Source organism: Cetorhinus maximus, chromosome 3, assembly GCF_964194155.1.
Source record: "Cetorhinus maximus chromosome 3, sCetMax3.hap1.1, whole genome shotgun sequence".
Lineage (NCBI taxonomy): Eukaryota > Metazoa > Chordata > Chondrichthyes > Lamniformes > Cetorhinidae > Cetorhinus > Cetorhinus maximus.
This window is the reverse complement of record NC_135881.1, coordinates 99,475,354-99,499,782: the sequence shown is the minus strand read 5'-3', so window position 1 is coordinate 99,499,782 and position 24,429 is coordinate 99,475,354. Positions and strand designations below refer to the sequence as shown.

The 24,429-nt window shown below is 41.2% G+C and overlaps 1 protein-coding gene across 1 annotated transcript; it reads right to left on the bottom strand.

Moving 5' to 3' along the window:
- Positions 1–10,023: 10,023 nt before the first annotated feature.
- Positions 10,024–22,560, bottom strand: bet1 (Bet1 golgi vesicular membrane trafficking protein). Its single transcript, XM_078538756.1, has 4 exons — positions 22,406–22,560; positions 15,144–15,247; positions 13,221–13,277; positions 10,024–12,356 (listed from the first exon to the last, which is right to left on the bottom strand). Exons 1-4 carry the CDS (start codon positions 22,422–22,424, stop codon positions 12,201–12,203), a joined length of 336 nt encoding a protein of 111 aa, XP_078394882.1. The 5' UTR covers positions 22,425–22,560; the 3' UTR covers positions 10,024–12,200.
- Positions 22,561–24,429: the final 1,869 nt, after the last annotated feature.

Genomic DNA, 24,429 nt, shown 5'->3' with positions numbered 1-24,429 from the left:
GGAAGCCCGGGTTTTGGAGCTGGAGTGGTAGCTGGGGACACTGGAGCATCCACGAGGCGGAGAGTATCATGGATAGTAAGTATAGAGAGGTGGTCACACCACAGGCTAAAAGTCCACAGGCAGGAAGGGAATGGGTGACCACAAGGCAGAGCAAGAGGACTAGGCAGGCAGTGCAGGAATCTCCTGTGGCTATTCCCCTGCAAAACAGACATACCACTTTGGATACTGTTGGGGGCAATGGCCTCTCAGGGGAAAGCAGCTGTTGCACCATGGTTGACTCTGCTGCACAGGTGAAGAGTAAAAAGTGTGGGAATGCAATAATTATAGGAGATTCAGTTGTAAGGGGAATAGATAGGCATTTCTGTGGCCGCAAACAAGACTCTAGGATGGTAGTTGCCTCCCTGATGTTAGGGTCAAGGATGTCTCAGACCGGCTACATGACATTCTGAAGGGGGAGGGTGAACAGCCAGTGGTCGTGGTACAAATTGGTACAAACGATATAGGTGAAAAAAGGGATGAGGTCCTAAAAGCAGAACATAGGGAGTTAGGAAGTAAGTTGAAAAGTAGCACCTCAAAGGTAGTGATCTCAGGATTACTACCAGTGCCATGTGGTAGTCAGGGTAGAAATAGCAAGATATATCGGATGGATACGTGGCTAAAGAGATGGTGTGAGGGGGAGGGTTTCAGATTCCTGGGACACTGGGGCCAGTCCTAGGGGAGGTGGGACCTGTACAAACTGGGCAGGTTACACCTGGGCAGAACCGGGACTGATGTCCTAGGGGGAACGTTTGCTAGTGTGGTTGGGGAGGGTTTAAACTAAAATGGCAGTGGGGTTGGGAACCTATGCAAAGAGTCAGAGGAGGGGGAATCAAGGACAAGAACAAAAGATGGAAAGGTGAATAAGAACAATGATAGGCAGAGAAATCAAGGGCAAGAATCAAACATGGCTTCAGTGAAAAATTAGTGGAAACGGGACAAGTATTGTTAAAAAGACAAGCCTTAAGGCTTTGTGCCTTAATGCGAGGAGCATTCGCAATAAAGTGTTGAATTAACCGCACAAATAGATGTAAACAGGTAAGGTATAGTCAGGATTACGGAGACATGGCTGCAGGGTGACCAGGGATGGGAACTGAACATCCAGGGGTATTCAGTATTTAGGAAGGACAGACAAAAAGGAAAAGGCGGTGGAGTTGCATTGCTGGTTAAAGAGGAAATTAACGCAATAGTGAGGAAAGATATTAGCTCCAATGATGTGGAATATGTATGGGTAGAGCTGAGAAACACTAAGGGGCAACAAATGTTAGTGGGGGATGTATATAGACCCTCAAACTGTAGTGCTGATGTTGGGAATGGCATATAACAGGAAATTAGAAATGCATGCAATAAAGGAACATCTGTAATTATGGGTGACTTTAATCTGAATATAGACTGGGCAAATCAAATTAGTAACAATACCACAGCGGAGGAATTCCTGGAGTGTATACGGGATGGTTTTCTGGACCAATACTTTGAGGAACCAACTAGAGAACAAGCCATCCTAGACTGGGTATTGTTTGATGAGAAAGGAATAATTGGCAATCTAGTTGTGCGAGGCCCCTTGGGAATGAGCGACCATAATATGATAGAATTCTTCATCAAGGTGGAGAGTGATGTAATTGATTCTGAGACTAGGGTCCTGAATCTTAATAAAGGAAACTATGATGGTATGAGGCGTGAGTTAGCAATGATGGATTGGGAAACATTACTTAAAGGGATGATGGTGGATAGGCAATGGCAAACATTCAAAGAGCACATGGGTGAACTGCAACAATTGTTTATTCCTGTCTGGTGCAAAAGTAAAACAAGAAAGGTGGCCAAACCATGGCTTACAAGAGAAATTAGAGATAGTATTAGATGCAAGGAAGAGGCATTCAAATTGGCCAGAAAAAAACAACAGACCTGAGGATTGGGAGCAGTTTAGAATTCAGCAAAGGAGGACCAAGGGATTGATTAAGAAGGGGAAAATAGAGTACGAGAGTAAGCTTGCAGGGAACATAAAAACTGACTGTAAAAGTTTCTATAGGTATGTGAAAAGAAAAAGATTGGTGAAGACAAATGTCGGTCCCTTACAATCAGAAACAGGGGAATTTATAATGGGGAACAAAGAAATGGCTAACCAACTAAATACATACTTTGGTTCTGTCTTCACAAAAGAGGACACAAATAACATGCCAGAAATGTTGGGGAACACAGGGTTTAGTGAGAGAGAGGAACTGAAAGAAATCAGTATTAGTAGAGAAATGGTGTTGGGGAAATTGATGGGATCGAAGGCCGATAAATTCCCAGGGCCTGATAATCTACATCCCAGAGTACTTAAGGAAGTGGCCCTAGAAATAGTGGATGCATTGGTGGTCATCTTCCGAGAATCTATACTCTGGGACAGTTCCTACAGATTGGAGGGTAGCTAATGTAACCCCACTATTTAAAAAGGGAGGTAGAGAGAAAACAGGGAATTATAGACCAGTCAGCCTGACGTCAGTAGTGGAGAAATTTCTAGTGTCCATTATAAAAGATTTAATAGCTGAGCACTTGGAAAACAGTGGCAGAATCGAACAGATTCAGCATGGATTTATGAAAGGGAAATCATGCTTGACAAATCTACTGGAATTATTTGAGGATGTAACTAGTAGAGTTGACAAGGGGCAGCCATTTGATGTGATTTATTTAGACTTTCAGAAGGCTTTGACAAAGTCCCACATAAGAGATTGGCGTGTAAAATTAAAGCGCATGGGATTGGGGGTAGCGTATTGAGATGGATAGAAAACTAGTTGGCAGACAGATAACAAAGAGTAGGAATAAATGGTTTTTTTTTCCAAATGGCAGGCAGTGACTAGCGGGGTCCCGCAGGGATTGGTGCTGGGACCCCAGCTATTCACAATATATATTAATGATTTAGATGAGGGAACTAAATGTAATATCTCCAAATTTGCAGATGACACAAAGCTGGGTGGGAGGGTGAGCTGTGAGGAGGATGCAGAGATGCTTCAGTGTGATTTGGACAAGCTGAGTGAGTGGGCAAATGCATGGCAGATGCAGTACAATGTGGATAAATGTGAGGTTATCCACTTTGGCAGCAAAAACAAGACAGATTATTATCTGAAAGGCTATAAATTGAGAGAGGGGAATGTGCAAAAAGATCTGGGGGTCCTCGTACACCAATCGCTGAAGGTAAGCATGCAGGTGCAGCAGGCGGTAAAGAAGGCAAATGATATGTTGGCCTTCATAGCGAGAGGATTCGAGTACAAGAGCAGGGATGTCTTGCTGCAATTATACAGGGCCTTGGTGAGACCACACCTGGGATATTTTGTGTTGTTTTGGTCTCCTTATCTAAGGAAGGATGTTCTTGTTTTCGAGGGAGTGCGGTGAAGGTTTACCAGACTGATTCCTAGGATGGCGGGACTGACATATGAGGAGAGATTGAGTTGGTTAGGAATATATTCACTGGAATTCAGAAGAATGAGGGGGAATCTCATAGAAACCTATAAAATTCTAACAGGACTAGATAGGGTGAATGCAGGAAGGATGTTCCCGATGGTGGGGGAGTCCAGAACCAGGAATCACAGTCTGAGGATATGGGGTAGACCATTTAGGACTGAGATGAGGAGAAATTTCTTCGCCCAGAGAGTGGTGAGCCTGTGGAATTCCCTACCACAGAAAGTAGCTGAGGCCAAAACATTGCATGTTTTCAAGAAGGAGTTAGACATAACTCTTGGGGCAAAATGGATCAAAGGATATGGGGAGAAAGTGGGAGCAGGCTATTGAGTTGGATGATCAGCCATGATCATAATGAATGGCGGAGCAGGCTCGAAGGGCCGAATGGCCTACTCCTGCTCCTATTTTCTATGTTCCTATATTCATATAATATAAACTAGTTGACGAAAGGCATAAAATTATAGCCTATCAGTCTTCAGCTTTGGCAGCAAATCATGCAATGGGAAACAGTCACTCTAAATGTATGGATCAGATAACCCATGGGGTAATATTTTTGAATATACTGAACAGTATTGTTCTAGTATTCAAATCCAGAATATGAAGACAGGTAAAGCATAAATGATACAAAGTCCACCCTAAATGTGTGCCAATTAATTATTTTCAATGAATGAGAGATACCAAGACTTCAGGTAGGGTACTTCACTTCTGGTTCCTTGTAATTTTTTTAAGCTATGTATGTTTGAACAGGGCTAATAAGGAAAGACTTTAGCACTGTTGTAGTAATTATGCTTTTGATAAATGTAGGACTGTAGCTTTAAGAATCATTCTGTGTTGTAAGCTCACATGACCTCTGTAAACCAATCAGTTAGCAGCACGGAGAACTTCAAGGGGTGGGGGGGGGGGAGTTCTTCTTTAGTTATCGAGTTTGATGCACACATGTAGTTGCTGCTGTCTTGTAAATAAAGTTAAACATGTCCACCAAGAAAAGTTGCCTGGAAAATCAACTCTATAACAACAGTGAACAGATGGGATTTTAGTAATTGTTATGGACAAAGAAATCGACAAGTTGCAAAAAAATGTTTTGGATTGGGGGAGAGTGGATTTTAGTAAAATAAGGCAGGATCTGGCCAAGGTAGACTGGGAACAGTTACTTGTAGGGAAATCTACAGAGGAACAGTGGGGGGTGTTCAAAAAGGAAATGGGGAGGGTACCGGCTCAACATGTTCCCCCTAGGGTGATAGGAAGGAGTAACAAGCCCAGAGAATCATGGATGACCGGAGATATTCAGGTTACGATGAGAAGGAAAAGAGAGGCTTTTAGCAGGTACAAGGGAAGCAAATCAGCAGTGGCATTAGTGGAGTACAGACAGTGCAGGGTGGAGCTTAAGAAAGCAATTAGGAAAGCAAAGAGGGGATATGAGAAAGCTCTGGCTGGTAAAAGTAGGGAAAATCCCAAGATATTCTATAAGCATATCAATAGGAAGAAGATAACCAGGGAAAGAGTAGTGCCCATAAGGGACCAAGGGTGCAATCTATGGGTGGAGCCAGAGGATATCGCTAGAGTGTTGAATGAATACGTCACATCCGTCTTCACCCAAGAGAATGAGGATGAAGTATTGAACTCGGGGAGAGAGACTGCGAGGTTCTTGAGCAAATTAATATAGGGAGTGACAAGATATTGGAGGTGTTGGCAGGCTTAAATGTGGACAAATCTCCAGGTCTGGATGATTTGAGTCCCAGACTGCTGAAGGAGGCAAGGGAGGAGATAGCAGGGGCTCTAACCCAAATTTTTAATTCCTATCTGGCCACGGGGGAGGTGCCAGAGGACTGGAGAACAGCTAATGTGGTTCCACTATTTAAGAAGGGTTGTAGAGATAAGCCAGGGAACTACAGGCCAGTGAGTCTCACATCAGTGGTAGGGAAACTATTGGAGAAAATTCTGAAGGAGAGAATCTATCTCCACTTGGAGAGGCAAGGTTTGATCAGGGATAGTCAGCATGGCTTTGTCAGAGGGAGGTCATGCCTAACAAATTTGAATTTTTTGAGGAGGTGACCAGGTGTGTAGATGAGGGTAGTGCAGTTGATGTAGTCTATATGGATTTCAGCAAAGCCTTTGACAAGGTCCCACATGGGAGACTAAAAAGAAAAGGCACGTGGGATACAGGGGAATTAGATAAGGTGGATTCAAGGTGCCTTAGTTGTAGGAGGCAGAGGGTGATGACAGAAGGATGCTTTAGTGACTGGAAGCCAGTGTCCAATGGCATACCACAGGGATCTGTGCTGGGTCCCCTATTATTTGTCATTTATATAAACGACATAGATGACTATGTGGGAGGTAGGATTAGTAAGTTTGTGGATGACGCACATATTGGCCGGGTGGTTAACAGTGAGGTTGAGTGTCTTGGGCTACAGGAAGATATAGACGGGATGGTCTAATGGGCGGATAAGTGGCAGATGGAATTTAACCCTGAAAAGTGTGAGGTGATACACTTTGGAAGGAGTAATTTGACAAGGAAGTATTCAATGAACGGCATAGCACTCGGAAGTTCTGAGGAACAAAGGGACCTTGGCGTGTGTGTCCATAGATCTCTGAAGGCAGAGGGGCATGTCAGGGGGGTGGTGATAAAGGCATATGGGACACTTGCCTTTATCAATCGAGGCATAGATTACAAAAGTAGGGAGATCATGCTGGAGTTGTATAGAACCTTGGTGAGGCCACAGCTGGAGTACTGTGTGCAGTTCTGGTTGCCACATTATAGAAAGGATGTGATTGCACTGGACAGGGTGCAGAGGAGATTCACCAGGATGCTGCCTGGGATGAAACATTTAAGTTATGAAGAGAGGTTGGATAGACTTGGGTTGTTTTCGCTGGAGCAGAGAAGACTGAGGGGTGACCTGATTGAGGTGTACAAGATTATGAGGGGCATGGACAGGGTGGATAAGGAGCAGCTGTTCCCTTTAGTTGAAGGGTCAGTGACAAAGGGGCATAAGTTCAAGGTGAGGGGCAGGAGGTTTAGGGGGGATGTGAGGAAAAACTTTTTTATCCAGAGGGTGGTGACGGTCTGGAATGCACTACCTGGGAGGGTGGTTGAGGCGGGTTGCCTCACATCCTTTAAAAAGTACCTGGATGAGCACTTGGCACGTCATAACATTCAAGGCTATGGGCCAAGTGCTGGTAAACGGGATTAGGTAGGTAGGTAGGTCAGGTGTTTCTCACATGTCGGTGCAGACTTGATGGGCCGAAGGGCCTCTTCTGCACTGCGATTCTGAGAGTTATACAAGCCTGTCGAAAACGTAGTCGACTGAGCTACTGAACTGAAACTGACCCTTACAGCAATGGCCATTTCATTTAGGTTTCTTGATGAGCTAACCAGTTAATTGACAGCATGCCTAGTGAGGAAGGTACCAGGATTCTTAATTGGAGTTGTGCCTATGTAATCTAATTTCTTAGTTTAGATTAGGTCAAATGTACAAAAGTACATAATTAAAAGCAGATTTATGGTCAGTAGTTTCACTAGATTAAATAACAATTCACAACAGGAAGAAAAACTGCATGAAAACAGGAAAAAGGAATTGTACTGATCTTATTAGCTCAGCTGTAGCAAGAAGTATGTTAGCTCATTTGTTAGGAATTCATCTTATTAAATGAATAAGAAGCATAAAATGTGTTTTTAAGTTAGGAATTCAGGGTTCAATTGTAAATGGTTACACAAACTCGGGATTTATTCCCTGGAATTTTGAAGGTTACAAATTGATCAAACCTTTTATTAGGGGAATTGATAATATCACAAGAATCTATTTTCGCTGGTTGAGAAGTCTAGGACCAGGGGGGCATCATCCAAAAATTAAAGCCCAACCTTTCAGCAGCGACATTAGGAATCACTACTCACAAAGGATGGTAGAAGTTTGGAGCACTCTTGCATAAATGGCAAATTGGTGCTAGATCAATTATTAATTTTAAATCTAAGATTGGAAGGTTTTTGTTAACCAAAGGTATCGATATGGGACAAATACAGGTATGTGGAATTAGGTCAGAGATCAGCCTCATTCTCATTGACTGGTATACTAGACTTAAGGGACAAAACAGTATACACCTGTTACTATGCAGTTAGCTTACTGAGCTATAGATTATATGTTTGTTTAATGTAATTGATTATTTTAACTATTTTGGTATGATTACATAACAGACATACCACCCAGGACCTTCAAGAACTTGAGCAGCTTTCTTCCCAGGATGCATGACAGAATTGGCTAAGGCTATCAATAGCTCTGGGCTTAGAAATATGATCAGGCCCTAAAATGGGCAGAGGGGTGGCAGGGCATACACAGAGGGGTTGCAGAGACTAAGAGTATTTGCATTGGCAGCTTATTATGAATCAGCTGTGCAACCAGAACTACCTGTGTAGCTTATTGGCTGTGTAGCCCTTTGGGGAGAGGAAGGGGGAAAATCAGGAATTACTGATGCTGCTAAGAATAGCCTGCACCTCTCAAAGGGGAGGCGCATTATGGCTACAAGCAGCAAGAGGGAACATGACAGAAAGTGCCATGGATGGGCACCAAATTTTCAGTTTTGGAGGCCCTTGTGCAGGTGTTCATGAGGAGAGGCCAAGGTTCCTCTGGGAGGCAGAAAGTGGGAAGTGGCAGCTCAGGAGATAAATTCCAAGAGTTTAGTTTCCAGGACTTGGCTCCAATGTTAAACAATGTTTATTGACCTCAACTATATTGTCAAGACAAGAGTTCTAACTCTCAACTCAATTTCCCTCTGCTCAGATCTGCAACCTCAGGACTCAGGAATCTCCCTTTCAGTTAATTTTCTGATACATTGAGAGTCAGGTGCTGGGGCAGACCAAATTCACCAAAACGTTCTCCAATCAACAAAGGTCCCTTATTTTATTTTCTTTTTACACCTGGCATATGCTCTGAGGCACCTGATTCTATATGGCATCTAGGTCTGGGGATGGGCATAATGTGCCATTTTGGACCCTGAGTCATCTATTCCATGTTTCAAAATTGGGTGTACATGATTGAATTTCTAGACCCTTGCGTGTTTCACAGATCTGTAATGTATAATCTGTTTCTGTCTACTCAATAAAGTTTACAAGTATTTCATTGCAGGGCACATCTACAATTTATTCAAGTATCTCTGACACTGCCTCTGTATGTCTTGTACACATCAATTCCTGTAGCTGTTTTAAGGCACTGACTTTCAAAAGACTTTTGAAGTTTAGGAAAAATATTTTCAACATAAAACGCTTCCCTAGTGATGTAACTAGCTCCTATCTTGCAGATGTGTTCTTTTTTGTTACACAGAGGAAGTACTCCCTCCTACACGTCCCTTTCACTTTAATGTTTGCATACAACTGCAGCAAGAAAAAAAACATTTTAGACACTGAAATTTTGAACAAATTGATCCAGGTTGTAAAACTGATTTTAAAAAAGTGAAACGAAAATTTAGAACTTTATCAAATTAGAATGCAAGTAAAAGTTCCAAGTTTCTTGATAATTTAGTGTACTCCTGTCTTAAATCAGTCTGTCACCACCTCCAGCATTACAAAAATAATTAATTTCCTTCTATATTTATTATTGGTGAATGCCATCTGGTAACAAATGTTGGCTACCAATTGTGCTGTGTACTTACATTCCACTATAGTACTAGCACAACTGCTTAATATTCAGCACAGTCATCATGTGTTCTAATTGGTGCTGGTGATGTAATGAATCAATGGTACTATGAGTAAGAATAATGTTAGGTCGTCTCTGGGAAAACACAACCTTCTATTGTTGCCATATAACATTGTTAATAGCCAATGACGTTTTTAACATAAGATAACTATGGAATATTCAAGTAATTTATAAATAATGAGTTTCACCACCAAGACCCTATTAAAATTAGAAACATCCTCTCCTGTACTTTAGTTAATTTTAGATTAATCACCAACCATCGATCTTAATCTGTTGTCTATCATTGGAACTGCTTTTTCATCGTCGTCCTTCACTGACACGCAGTGTAATTCCACCATTAGTTCATTTGAAATGGTGCTGAATTATCCTCTTAGTCTCCTCTTTACATAGTACTATAGTGGAAAACTCTGACTCCGTGCTCCCTCTATCTTGATACATCTCTCCTCATCTGCAAAATGCATCAATACCTGTACCTCTTCTTTGATGACACCTTATCGCCTAGATTTTTTCTCAACTCCTGCTTAGTGTTCATTCTCTCCTGTAAATAATCATGAGATGTTTTGTAACATTAAATATGTGCTATGATTTCAAAAAGCATTATGCCAGAAACAAATTATTTGAATACTTCATAGATGGAACAGTAACAAGAAAATCAGGTTTGGAAAATGTGCTGCACTTGAGATGTGGCTAAAAAAGATCTATCCTCCTGACACTGATTTACCATTGAACAGTTATAAATTTACATCTAAATTGAACTTCACTTGTTCTATAATGTAAAAGATATGAACATTTTTATGCCAAAGTTTCCATTTTCCATTATTTTATGTTCCATGAAATTATTAAAAGCAAAGAAGCTATTTGGCAAGTAAAACAAAATCCATCAATTTTAATTCATTGGGAAAAAGTGCTTTAGCTTGTACTTCTTGATTACAGATAACAATTTAACAACTCTTAATAAAAAAGGTTTCTAAATTGCTATCATAGCCCAGAATTTTAAACATGTAAAATTACATTTCATGAGAAAATTCTAAAATCATAATTTGATCAAAATGTCCTCCTACTTCAATCCATAACCTCCGAGTGAAACTGCCAATTGATATTGAATTATTGGCAGTTTGTGCTTTGGACAATGCCCACAAGGGACTGAGGTGAAACCTCCTACATAATTCTATCAATATCCTTACAAATACCAGAGAGGCGATACAAACCCAGGCTTCAGCGTTGAAATTAACCCATTAAAGAACTTCAGCACTCTTGTTATACTAGAGATTTAAAGTCATTCCTAAGAATATGTTTATTTTAAAAGGAAAATTACACAGTATTCAAGAAAATAGTAAACATTTCCAACTACTGTAGGGTTAAATTCTACAAGATAATTACCTCAGTTACCTCAGGTGTAATTCAACTAGATCATGGATTGGTGGAGTTACTGATAATCTGAGTTACAATGGACCTGATCCATCTCTTACTCACAGAAAGAGTGAGTACTTCAGATTTTAAAATGAAGCATATCAACAAGACTGGAAAGTTAAGCACCCCTTCCTCTGAAGGCCTCCCACTTAAATATGTACTCTTTAAACTTCCACAACTGCCTTTTATCCACCCATAAATATCAGTGAGAAATTCTAGAAACTATTGGTCACTAAATATTAAAATTCAAGATCTGCCAAAGCATTTTAAAATTAGTAAAAAATAAAGCAGGTAAAAATGGAGCTGGCACAAATCATGACAAGCCCCTTAAAATGTATATCCTCTTGGAAATCAACAGAAGTGGTCTTTGCTACTGTTCACTTGATGTCACCTTCAGGCTTCAAGGTATCATTCTTTTAGCAAAAGGACAATCAATCAGCCTGCTCTCAGGTATCCAACTACCCACAGGAAGACCACAGGAGCATTGCTCCCTATCGAAGTGCACCTTACATCTGTTGCCTGACCACATCCATTCATTTCCATGATCATTCTGGAACTTCTAATACTTCATTCCACATCTCAAATACTGGTCTCTCAAATAGTGAAGCAGCACTCTTTACAAAAATGTAAACAATAATGATGTATAACAATATTCCTTTAAGGAAGTTTGTCTTATTTTTACATAGCTAATCTTTTTGCAGAAAGCTGATACAGCATGCTGGAGTATCAACAACTTGCACCACATAAGTTACTGATCCTAGATAGAAGAAGCAACCTGTGCTGCACTGTCTCCAGAAAATTGTATAAAAGCAGCCTGATAAGGTGGTCTGGCTGTGGGTCGTATGTTTCACTTCTCAGTTTAAAGGCCATTTGAGGAACAGAAGTTACTAAAATAAGATTTCAATGTTGCTTCAAAACAAGGTTAGGAAATCTCACAGGCTGCTGTGAGGCAAAAGAAAAAATTATTAAAACTTGTGAGTAGGATTCAAAGATATTAAAGGGATAGTGGTAATAAAAGTGAGATCCACGAGTGTCAAAAGATGATTTGGCTCTAACTGGCTTCCCTTCCTCCACACCCCCCACCTCAATTCCAGGACAACTTGGCCAAGCTTTGACAAGAGGTGACATGTAGCATTATAGAAATGGCCACATCTTTCACTACCGTGTTGCATTGCATGTTAACGTACCAGTCTGCTGCATCACCATAAAATGTTTAAATCCAACTTGTGGAAATTAGAAAATTGTTAATTAGACTAATTTACGATTAGAAAATTGAATTGTTAATTGGTTAACACTTAGAAAAATGTAATTTCTTATTTAATTCCTCACCATCTTTAAAGACTATGACACAACCAACACACAGCAGTTCACTTGCTACAAGAAAATAAGCAAAACTACTTTTCAATGTCAGAATTATACCATGACTGATTTTCTTTCATAAACATGAAAATTTGATTTGATTAGCAACCATTGAGAATGGCAGAGCATGAAACTATGGTCTACAACATGAATGCAACATCATTCTCTTAAAGTTTTTAAGATCAATTATACCTGAATTATTCTAGAAAATGTCTAGTTTCTATTTCTTAGTTGTATGTAATGAGTTAGATCCAAATATTGGAGTGGTACAAATTTATTTCACCTCAGTTTAATAACCCAGTAAAGCACAAAGAATACAAAAAATGCAAATAGCATCAAGTAGCATATCAATTTTGCTTGGCTCCCACGAGATAACTGTTTGAGTCTACCCATGGTGGCTCCCAATAGTCCACCTGTGGATTCAAATCCTGTATCCTGTGAAAACAGCATATAAATACATAGTTAACTAACCAGTGAAACATTATTCTAATGCATACAGAACATTATGGACAATTTTTAACACAAGGCGGTTGGATACTTTACTATCAAAATGCATTTCAATGTAAAAGAAATTGCAACATTACCCACAATTTAGAAAATAAAGACCTGGAAGAAACTAACATCGTTCAATAGTAGTGTGCTTTGATTAACAAATAGTTTTCCAATTCAACTGTTTCAAGAGCCTGCTTCCTGTCTCAAACCAATTTTCAACAGTTATAAATTTTGCCACAAGCATTTTTGATTAAATTTCTATCCCAAACCATCCGTTTTCAGTTACACCAGTGCAATTCTTGCTGCCTCTATATTTCTTCACCCTTCAAGCACATCTTTCTTTACATAACCTCACTACCGTAGTAGCACAGGGCCTTAACTTTTTATTGGTTTACCTACAAAAGTTGCTCTTTACGACTTGCAGTTTAATCTAGCTTCCACATTCTTTTGTATAAAAAGGAGGCTGGTGAACTTCCATCTGCAAAATGTGTTGTTACAATTATTTTACTGTTGCTATTGACAGGATAGCCATGATAGCCAAGGACATTCCTTGATAAATATTAACAAATTTCTTGGAAAACTTACTTTCAGCACAATCCCTTACTGAGGTAATGAAGTATTTTGCTTCTCAATGCCCATCTTTCCTCTAGAATCTTTCTACTGTACCAAATAGAAGCTTCCTATCTGTCCATTAATATTATGACTTGGCCAATGTATGTAAATGAAAACCCCTCTCCCACCCATAAAGGATACACTTATTCAAGATACATTCATTAAGGACAGCTTGAGAGAGCATGTAATACATACCATTTCATCCAGGAGTTTATTATGGTATTTAACTTCAGTTCCGATATCAATAGAAAGCTGTGCGAGGGGAGGGGAGGGAAAGGAACAAACAGCAAGTGTTTAATAGCATAATGGTAGTTGTCTTTTTCAATATATTACACTTTAAAATTCTTTCTACTTTATGCCAAGTTTATGATGCAATTTCCATTCAATGCCATATCTAACGAGAGATTTCTTTTGTATATATTTTTAGGCAAAATGACAGTGTGGGTAGAGACATTCATGACAACTGACAAAATTGATCCTGGTAGTCACTGGGAGAAGAAAGGCTTGGGTAATTTGTACTGGGGTTTAAGGTCACATCATAGATATGGAAATATTTTTATTTGAAAAGACTGTTCAAATTATTTTCTCTCCCCTCCAATAAGGATTTGTCCTTCCTCTGTTTATGTTAACTCAATTTCCAGCTCTCAATCCAGTAAGTAGGAAAAGGAAAGTCAAAAGCATGGACTATAGAACGGTGACAATTGGACAATTTCATTGTTCATTATTATTTGAATTAGATCACACCATTCAGACATGGTAAAGATTTGCACATGTGTGGTGATATAAATATAAACCACAAACGTTGCAGTTATTAAACTATAACACAACTACAACCTGAGACAACTATTTTTTAAGAAGATAAACAATTATTAACTTTTACAGGTAAATCTTGAATAAAGGTTAGCATCAAGTATAGGAAATAGAAAACAAAAATAATAGCAGAGGATACTTTACGTAGGATTACGTAGGATATACAGCACAAAAACAGGCTATTCGGCCCAACAAGTTGATGTTGGTGTTTATGATCCACTCAAGCCTTCTCCAATCTTGCCTCATCTAAATCTATCATAACCATCTATTCCATTCCCCTACATATGCTTATCTAACTTCTCTGAAAATGTATTTATATTATTCACTTTTCAATCACTCCCAATGGTAGCTAGTTCCACATTCTTTCTACTCTTTGGATAAAGAGGTTTTTCCGAATTCCCCGATGGATTTCTTGGTGACTATCTTATATTAATGATATATTCACTAAGATTGAGTTAAGACACTGCAAGAGAAGATTTCTCAGTTCAAAATTTATAGCAAAATCAGAAATTTGTTGTATTCAAGTTGATGATTTACAAGTGCCACAGGGAATCTTATTCCATTGTTGGGGACAGCATCTGGCATGTGCAAAAAAGAGCTTTTTTCCAGCAAAAAACATACTCGTGGAGTATGTTTAAAGCAGAGATTGACAGATTTCTAAATACCAATGAGATAAAGGGATATGACAATGTGGAAAAAGGTATTGCAGTGGATGATCAGCCATGTTTGTATTGAATGGCGGAGCAGATTCGATGGACTGAATGGCCTACTCCTGCTCCTATGTTCCTATGTAAAAAAAAATCAAATAGCTCAAAACATACCTTGAGCTCTTCCAAGAGTTTTTAAACCTTAATTTCTCCTCTACTGATAACCCCTACTGTTGTCTCAATTTGAAGAGAGCAATTCATTCACAATTAATAATTAATCTCTCCTGACTGAGACAGAGAAAATACTACAGCAGCATTGGAATGATAATTGGGGCCCACTGACATTTTCTTTTTTAACAGTAAAGTCAAAGTACTGTTAATTGAAATTCATCTTTTGCTCAAAAAGAATCCAGAAGTTTGAATTAAGCAACTTTAATACACCACAGGGTTTGTTTTCTACTATTTCAATTCAATTTAAATTTGCAATTTTGAATTAACAGAAGCAGAATATTTTCATGGACATTCTGTATTAACTTGCCTTTAGTACCCAATAATATAATAAATAATATCACATTCAATCTACATGAACAAATGCACTATATCAAAACTATTGTCTGTTTATTAAAAACTTAAATAACTGTTTACAAGTATTTGAACTTACTGATTTTAATGCTGTCACTTTTTCTCGAAGGGTCTCTGTTAATTTATCATTTTCCTCTTCATACACACTGTAACCACTTCCAGTGTAGGCAGGAGATCCTTCCCCTGGGGGTGGGTAAAATGAAAGAATTAATTGGGATGTAAGCATCGCTGGCGAGGCCAGTATTAACTGCTGTCCCTAATTGCACTTGAGAAGGTGGCGGTTAGCAGCCTTCTTGAAGCACTGCAATCCATGCGGTTTAGGTACACCAATAGTGCCGTTAGAAAGGGAGTTCCAGGGTTTTGACCCAGCAACAATGAAGGAACTGCAATATAGTTCCAAGTCAGGATGGTGTGTGGCTTGGAGGGAAATTTGCAGGAGGTGGCGTACCCATGCGTCTGCTGCCCTTGTCCTTCTAGGTGGTAGAGGTTGTGGGCTTGTAAGGTGTGTTGAAGGGGCCTTGGCCAGTTGCTCCAGTTCATCTTGTATATGGTACACACTGCTGTTACTCTGGGAGAGGGAGTGAATTTTTAAGGTGAAGGATGGGGTGCTAATCAAGCAAACTGCTTTGTCCTGGATGGTGTTAAGCTTCTTGTGTGTTGTTGGAGCTGCACTCATTCAGGCAAGTGGAGAGTTTTCCATCACACTCCTAATTTGTGTCTTGTAGATGGTGAACAAGCTCTGGGGAGTCAGGAGATGAGTTACGCTCCAGAGAATTCCCAGCCTCTGACCTGCTCTTGTAGCCACAGTATTTATTGGCTAGTCTAGCTCAGTTTCTGGTCAATGATAACCCCCAGGATGTTGATAGTGGGGTAATAGATTGAATGTCAAGTGAAGATGCTTGGATTCTCTCTTTTTGGAAATGGTCATTGCCTGCCACTTGTGTGGCATGAATGTTATTTGTAACTTATCAGCCCAAGCCTGAATGTTGAATAGATCACGCTGTATATGGGCATGGATGGCTTCAGTATATGAGGAGTTGAAAATGGCGCTATCAATGAACATCCCCACTTCTGACCTTATGATGGAGGGAAGGTCATTGATGAAGCAGCTGAAGATGGTTGAGCCTAGGACACTACCCTGAGGAATTCCTGCAGTGATGTCCTGGGTCTGAGATGATTGACCTGCAACAAACACAACCATCTTCCTTTGTGCTAGGCATGACTCCAACCAGCAGAGAGATTTGCCCTTGATTCCCATCGACTCGAGTTTTTCTAGGGTTCCTTGATGCCACACTCAGTCAAATGCTGCCTTGAAGTCAAAGGCAGTCACTCTTACCTCACCTCTTGATTTAAGCTCTTTTGTCCATGTTTGGACCAAAGCTGAAATGAGGTCTGAAGCCAAATGACCTTGGCAGAACCCAAACTGAGTGTCAGTGAGCAAGTTATTGCTGAGTAAGTGCCGCTTGATAGCATTATCGATGGCACCTTCCATCACTTTGCTGATCGAGAGTAGACTGATGGGGTGGTAGTTGACTAGGTAGGATTTGTCTGGCTTTTTGCAGGCAGGACATACCTAGTCAACCCTCCACATTCCTGAGTAAATGCCAGTTTTGTACCTGTATTGGAGCAGCTTGGCTAGGAGTGCAACTAGTTCTGGAGCACAAGTCTTCAGTACTATTGCCGGAATATTGTCAACACCCTTAGCCTTTGCAGTACCCAGTGTCTTCAGCTATTTCTTGATATCACGTGTACCAAATAGAATTGGCTGAAGATTGGCATCTATGATGCTGGGGACCTCAAGTGGAGGCCATGATGGATCATCCACTCAGCATTTCTGGTTGAAGATTGTTGCAAATGCATCAGCCTTCTCTTCTGCACTGATGTGCTGGGCTCCCCCTTCATTGAAGATGGGAATATTTGTGGAGTCTCCTCCTCCAGTTAGTTGTTTAATTGTCATGACTGGATGAGGCAGAACTGCAGAGCTTAGATCTGATCCGTTGGTTGTGGGATCGCTTAGCTCTGTCTATTGCATGCTGCTTCCATTGTTTCGCACGCAAGTAGTCCAGTGCTGTAGCTTCCTCAGGTTGACACCTAATTTTTAGGTATGTCTGCTGCTGCTCCTGGCATTCCCTCTTGCACTCTTAGCAATACAAATCTTTTTTAAAAAATTAGAATTATTTGAATTTAAATAATTTATAACAATGAAATAACTAAGACATTCTATGTTGCCAGGTTATTTTCAGGCATATGAATCGTCCTATCAATGATATTGTCAATTTTGTACTTAGCAAGACAAAACTATGAAACTATTTTTCTGGACAATTTGACAACAGCTCTACCTCTCCATTATCTCTTTCAGCCCCTCAACACCCATGTGCTGTCAACTGCTTGTCCAACACATAATTCTTGGATTAGTGACAATTTCATCTAGTTTAACATTGGCAAGACCAAACCAGCATTGAAATCTGCCACAAATTCCATCCCCCTCTCTGATTAATGTCTCAGAAGCAGACTATTCATAAACTCAGAAACACATTTAATTTTGAATTGAGCATCTAAACCATATCCTCTCCATTATAAGGACCACCTAATACCACCTTTGCAACATTGCTTGTCACCACCCTTACCTCAGCCTATGCTGCTGAAACGTATATCCACATGTTGTCGCCTCTGGGTGAGACTATTCCAATGTTCTCCTGGCTGATTTGGCATTTTCAGTGCTCCATGATCTTCAGTTCATCCAAAACTTGCTTTCCTTAATCTATCCCTTATCCATTACCACCAAGCCAGGGAATCAACCCTGCTTCAATTAAGAGTGCAGGAGGGCATGCCAGGAGCAGCACCAGGCATACCTAAAAATGAGTTGCCAACCTGGTGAAGCTACAACACAGATCTACTTGCATGACAAATAGCATAAATGGCATGAAATAGACAGAGCTAAGCGATTCCACAGCCAACGGAACAGCTATAAGCTCTTTGGTTCTGTCATATCCAGCTGTGAATGGTGGTGGACAATTAAACAACTCACTGGAGGATGAGGCTCCACAAATATCCCCATCTTCAATGAGGCTCCTGAATGATGGAGGAGCCCAGCACATCAGTGCAAAAGATAGGGCTGAAGCATTTGCAACAATCATCAGCCAGAAGTGCCAAGTGGATCATCCATCTCAGCCTCTTCTGGAGGTCCCCAGCTTCACAGACACCAGTCTTCAGAAAATTCGATTCACTCCATGTGATATCAAGAAATGGCTGAAGGCACTGGCTAATGCAAAGGCTATGGGCCCTGACAACATTCCAGCATTAGCACTGAAGACTTGTTCTCCAGAACTAGCTGTGTAGTCGATGTCCAAATGTAGCAAGTCTTGGACAATATCCAGGCTTGGGCTGACAAATGGCAAGTCACAGTCACACAAGTGCCAGGCAATGACCATCTCGAACAAGAGAGAATCTAACCATCGCTCCTTGACTTTCAATGGCATTATCATCGCTGAATCTCCCACTATCAACATCCTTAGGGTTACCATTGACCAGAAACTGAACTGGGCTAGCCATATAAATACTGTGGCTACAAGAGCGGGTCAGAGGCTAGGAATCGTGCGACGTGTAACCCACTTCAAAGTCTGTCCAGCATCTACAAGGCACAGGTCAGGAGTGTGATGGGATACTCCCCACTTGCCGGCATGAGTGCAGCTCCAACAACACTCAAGAAGCTTGATGCAATTCAGGACAAAGCAGCTCGTGTGATTGCCATCCCTTCCACAAACATTCACTCCTTCCACCACTGACGAACAGTGGCAGCAGTATGTACCATCTACAAGATGCACTGCAGAAACTCACCAAGGCTCCTTAGGCAGCACCTTCCAAACCAATGACTGCTACCATCTAGAAAGACAAGGGCAGCACATACACGGGAACACCCCCATCTGGAAGTTCCTCTCCAAGTCACTCACCATTTTGACTTGGAAATATATCACTGTCCCTTCACTGTCACTCGGTCAAAATCCTGGAACTCACTCCCTAACAGCATTACCTACACCACAGGGACTGCAGTGGTTTAAGAAGGCAGCTCAGCACCACCTTCTCAAAGGCAATTGAGAATGGACAATAAATGCTGGCTTAGCCAGCAATGCCCACATCCTGTAAATGAATTTTAAAAAAGTCCCACTTACTGTCATCCTTCCTCACTAATCCACACTGATTCATGGTCCCACACATAAGCCTCAACTTTAAAATTCTCATTCCAGTGTTTAAATCCATATTTCCATAATCTCTGCAAGCCCTACAACATTCATTCTTCCAACTCTAGCTTCTTGTGCTTACTTCAGTCTCCCCACCAACAGTGAATGTGCTTTCAGCTACCTCGGCCTCACAAGTATATCTCAACTCATCCTTTTCCTTCGAGATCATTCTTAAAACCAATATAGTTAATAAACTTCCTGATCGCCACCTTCCAATATCTCTTTCTTTCATTTAGCATTCATTTTTCCTATTTCTGGGACATTTTTCTACAAGCGTTATACAAACAGAAAAGGTTGAAATAGAGTCATCTATGCAATTGTTCATAAGATCATAAGACATTGGAGCAGAAATTAGGCCATTCGGCCCATCGAGTCTGCTCCGCCATTCAATCATGGCTGATAAGTTTCTCAACCCCATTCTCCCGCCTTTTCCCCGTAACCTTTGATCCCCTTACCAATCAAGAACCTATTTCGGTCTTAAATACACTCAATGACCTGGCTCCCACAGCTTTCTGTGGCAATGAATTCCATAGATTCACCACTCTCTGGCTAAAGAAGTTTCTCCTCATCTCTGTTCTAAAAGGTCTTCCCTTTACTTTGAGGCAGTGCCCTCGGGTCCTAGTCTCTCCTACTAATGGAAACATCTTCCCACGTCCACTCTATCCAGGCCTTTCAGTATTCTGTAAGTTTCAATCAGATCCCCCCTCATCCTTCTAAACTCCATCGAGTATAGACCCAGAGTCCTCAAACGTTCCTCATATGTTAAGCCTTTCATTCCTGGGATCGTTCTCGTGAACCTCCTCTGGAACCTCTCCAGGGCCAGCACATCCTTCCTGAGATAAGGGGCCCAAAATTGCTCACAATATTCTAAATGTGGTCTGACCAGAGCCTTATAAAGCCTCAGCAGCACATCCCTGCTTTTATATTCTAGTCCTCTCGAAATAAATGCCAACATTGCATTTGCCTTCCTAACTACCGACTCAACCTGCAAGTTAACCTTAAGAGAATCCTGGACTAGGACTCCCAAGTCCCTTTGCACTCCAGATTTTTGAATTCTCTCCCCATTTAGAAAATAGTCTTTGCCTCTATTCTTCCTACCAAAGTGCATGACCTCACACTTGCCCACGTTGTATTCCATCTGCCACTTCTTTGCCCATTCTCCTAACCTGTCCAAATCCTTCTGCAGCCCCCCCGCCTCCTCAATACTACCTGTCTCTCCACCTATCTTTGTATCATCTGCAAACTTAGCCAGGATGCCCTCAGTTCCTTCATCTAGATCATTAATGTATAAAGTGAAAAGTTGTGGTCCCAACACTGACTCCTGCGGAACTCCACTAGTCACCGGCCGCCATCCTGAGAAGGACCCCCTTATCCCCACTCTCTGCCTCCTGCCAGACAGCCAATCTTCTATCCATGCTAGTACCTTGCCCCTAACACCATGGGCTCTTATCTCACTGAGCAGCCTCCTGTGTGGCACCTTGTCAAAGGCCTTCTGGAAGTCCAAGTAGATAATATCCATTGGCTCTCCTTTGTCTAACCTACTTGTTACCTCCTCAAAGAATTCTAACAGATTTGTCAGGCATGACCTCCCCTTGATGAAACCATGCGGACTTTGCCTGATTTTACTATGCACTTCCAAGTATTCTGAAATATCATCCTTAATAATGGACTCTAGAATCTTACCAACGACCGACGTCAGGCTAATCGGCCTGTAATTTCCCATCTTTTGCCTCACTCCCTTCTTAAACAGGGGGGTTACATTAGCGATTTTTCAGTCCTCTGGGACCCTCCCTGAACGATTCCTGAAAGATCACCACTAACGCCTCCACTATCTCTTCAGCTATCTCCTTCAGAACTCTGGGGTGTAATCCATCTGCTCCAGGTGATTTATCCACCTTCAGACCTTTCAGTTTTCCTAGCACCTTCTCCTTGGTAATGGCCACCATACTCACCTCTACCCCCCGACTCTCTTGAACTTTGGGGATGTTACTCCTGTCTTCCACCGTGAAGACTGACGCAAAGTACCTAATCAGTTCCTCCGCCATTTCTTTGTTCCCCACTACTAATTCTCCAGCATCATTTTCCAGCAGCACAATGTCCACTTTTGCCTCTCCCTTACCCTTTATATATATAAAAAAACTCTTGCAATTTTTTTTATATTACTGGCTAGTTTACCCTCATATTTAATCTTCTCCCTCCTTATTTCTTTTTTAGTTGTCCTCTGTTGGTCTTTGTAGGCTTCCCAATCCTCTGGTTGCCCACTGCTCTTCGCCGCATTGTATGCTTTCTCTTTAGCTTTTATGCTGTCCCTGGCTTCCCTGGTCAGCCATGGTTGCTTCATCCTCCCTTTAGTATGCTTCTTCTTCCTAGGGATGAATTTTTGCTGTGTCTCCCAAATTACTCCCAGAAACTCCTGCCATTGCTGTTCCACTGTCTTTCCTGCTAGGCTCATGTCCCAATCAATTCCGGCCAGCTCCTCCCTCATGCCTCTGTAGTTGCCTTTATTAAACTGTAATACCGTTACATCTGATTCCAGCTTTTTCCTCTCAAACTGCAGGGTAAATTCTATCATATTATGGTCACTTCCTACTAAGGGTTCCTTCACCTTAAGCTCCCTTATCAAATCCGCCTCATTGCACGTCACTAAATCTAGAATTGCCTGTTCCCTAGTGGGCTCCACCACAAGCTGCTCCAAAAAGCCATCTCGTAGACATTCCACAATTATGTGGCTTCTTCCAAATGCGTAATACTATATGTTGAATTTTATATGTAGCACCCTCTCTCATAAATAACCTCCAATATGCAACTATTGTTTCGGAAATGATGCGGTTTAGAACTATTGGCTTACAGGTCTGGTTCTAGTCAGTTAGCGGCTTACCCTCCCATCTCTGACCCTTTCACACAAGGTAACTGTTTTTCTAAAAATCTAATCCATTAAATTATCCCAGTGATTTAACCAGTACTGTATTTATAGTTCACTAATACTGCTACTATCAGTTAACTGGTGGCCTGGGACTTGTGTTCCATGAAATATGCACCGTCCACAAATATCATTTCACTTTGATTTTTTTTTCAAAAAAAACGCTTAGCATTCTCGCCTTACCCAAACCCGCGCGTCTCATTTCTCCGGCAATCCGATTTATTTGGTGACGATGTCACTCTATGTATGGGTGTGTAGGCAGGGACCCTGTTGTTTGCTGAACTCTGGTCCCTGACTTCCTTGCAGCGCCACGACATCAGTGAGCCTGAAGCGGGGCGGTGCTGAGCGCGCGCCGGCATGCTGGGAGAACCTTGTGCAGTCCATTGGCTGGCACCGCATTCCTGTTCGCGCTCCAGTCTCCAGCCCGCGCTGCTCACTTCACCCAGAACGAGCCAGTCCAGCTTTCTGGCTGAGCTTTTATCAGCTGGAATGATTGTCATTATCCTGCTCCATCAACGCTACAGCTAAAACTACAGCTCCCAGAGCTCACTGCCGACCGCCTGATTTTCGTCATCACGCTGGGCCCTAAGGCCTTCTGGATTGCGTTTAAAATATTTATATATATATATATATTTAAATCGGTGGACAGAAAAAAATATGCAGGTCCGGGGGAAAAGACAGGGATTGAAATTAACTGAATTGCTCTTGCAAAGAGACGGCACTGACACGAAGGGCCGAATGGCCTTGTTCTGTGTTCTAATCGTCCTATGATTCTGTTGTCTGACTGAGAATGCTTTGAAGAGATCCACTCCACTGTTTCTTGTTTATTGTTTTGTTCAGAATCAAATGCCTTTAAATATTAAGTTACAAATGTTTCAGGAAGATAGAGTTATGGAATATTATTGTGAAGAGGTGATGAAAATTCTGATAAATGGTCACAGACTTGAAACGTTAACTCTCATTTTAGCTGCTAGACCTGCTGAGTATTTCCAGCCTTTCCTCTTTTCATTTCAGATTTCCGGCATTCACAATATTGTGCTTTTTGTAGAGAGCTGTACCCATGACACTGGTCTGGTAGGTCAGTTATCAGGAACTTAATGCCGAGTATGTGGAACAATTACGCAAAAAAAACAAATCATGTGGGGTAAAAGGTGACAGGGCTTACTGCAAGTGAAATAGGAGGCACAGAAAAATTGAGAGAACAAAGCATTTCTGCAGAGGTAGATTCTAACTGAATCAAAATCAGTGCTCAAAGTGAGAGGATCAGAGAGGTGAGCTTGGATATGAAACTGACTGCGTATGGGTGCCATTCCCGAAGAGGTATCAAAGCAATATTCATGGTTTCTATTATTAATAATATGGAGACAATCTGACAGAGTTTACACAAATACAACCCCTAAATAATCTCTAAATTAGATTGTATTTACATCAGATTGCTGAGACTCACTCTCATGAGGGGCATGGAGGGAGAGAGATTTGTGAGTCAGGCAGTCATGATGGTATTTTTGTTTTTGTCAATTTACTTTTCCCATTTACACCTCCTTTCGGCCCATCTTTAGTCACTGTACTTGTTCCTTTACCATCCTCTTTTGCCATGTACCATCATCCTCTTTGTCATTTAATCTATGCTGCCTTCCACCTTATACAGAGCTTCCCTTTTGTTCTTCCACCCACCCCCTCCGCCCCCCCCCTCCCCCACTGCTCCCGCCAGCCCATACACATTAAAACCCGTTATATCTCCAACATTTTTCCAGTTCTGATGAAAGATCATGGCCAGAAGGTCCCTATATGTGCTGCCAGACCTGCTGAGTGTTCCCAGCATTTTCAGTTTTTACTTATAAAGGAGTTAATGTACAAGGAGATATCAGTAGATTGAAAATAAGCTAGTGTGTTTATATTCAAAAAAGGTGAAAAAAACAGGCACAGGCTACTAAAGACCCTTTAGTCTTTAATTGTGAAAAATATTGGGATTGATTATCAGGAGTAAATTTGAGGATTACCTATGTAATAACAACCTTCGGCCATCAACACTTAGATGGAATTCTGCCTGATCCACCTTCTTAATTTCTCTGAGAAGGCAACAATCACAACAGTAAACCTTACATTTGCAGTTCCAGTAACGGTGGTGACATGTCAATAAGACAGGCTGCTCAGATATTACATGCCTCATTTTGTTCCTCTTCCCTGTCAAAGTACTTTTTAAGCAT

What these genes read in the sequence shown, in the direction of transcription:
- bet1 (XM_078538756.1), bottom strand. An exon ending in AAGTGACAGCATTAAAATCA is followed by an intron (nt 13,278 to 15,143) that starts GTAAGTTCAAAT and finishes CCCCTCGCACAG; the next exon opens with CTTTCTATTGATATCGGAAC. An exon ending in ATAAACTCCTGGATGAAATG is followed by an intron (nt 12,357 to 13,220) that starts GTATGTATTACA and finishes CTGTTTTCACAG; the next exon opens with GATACAGGATTTGAATCCAC.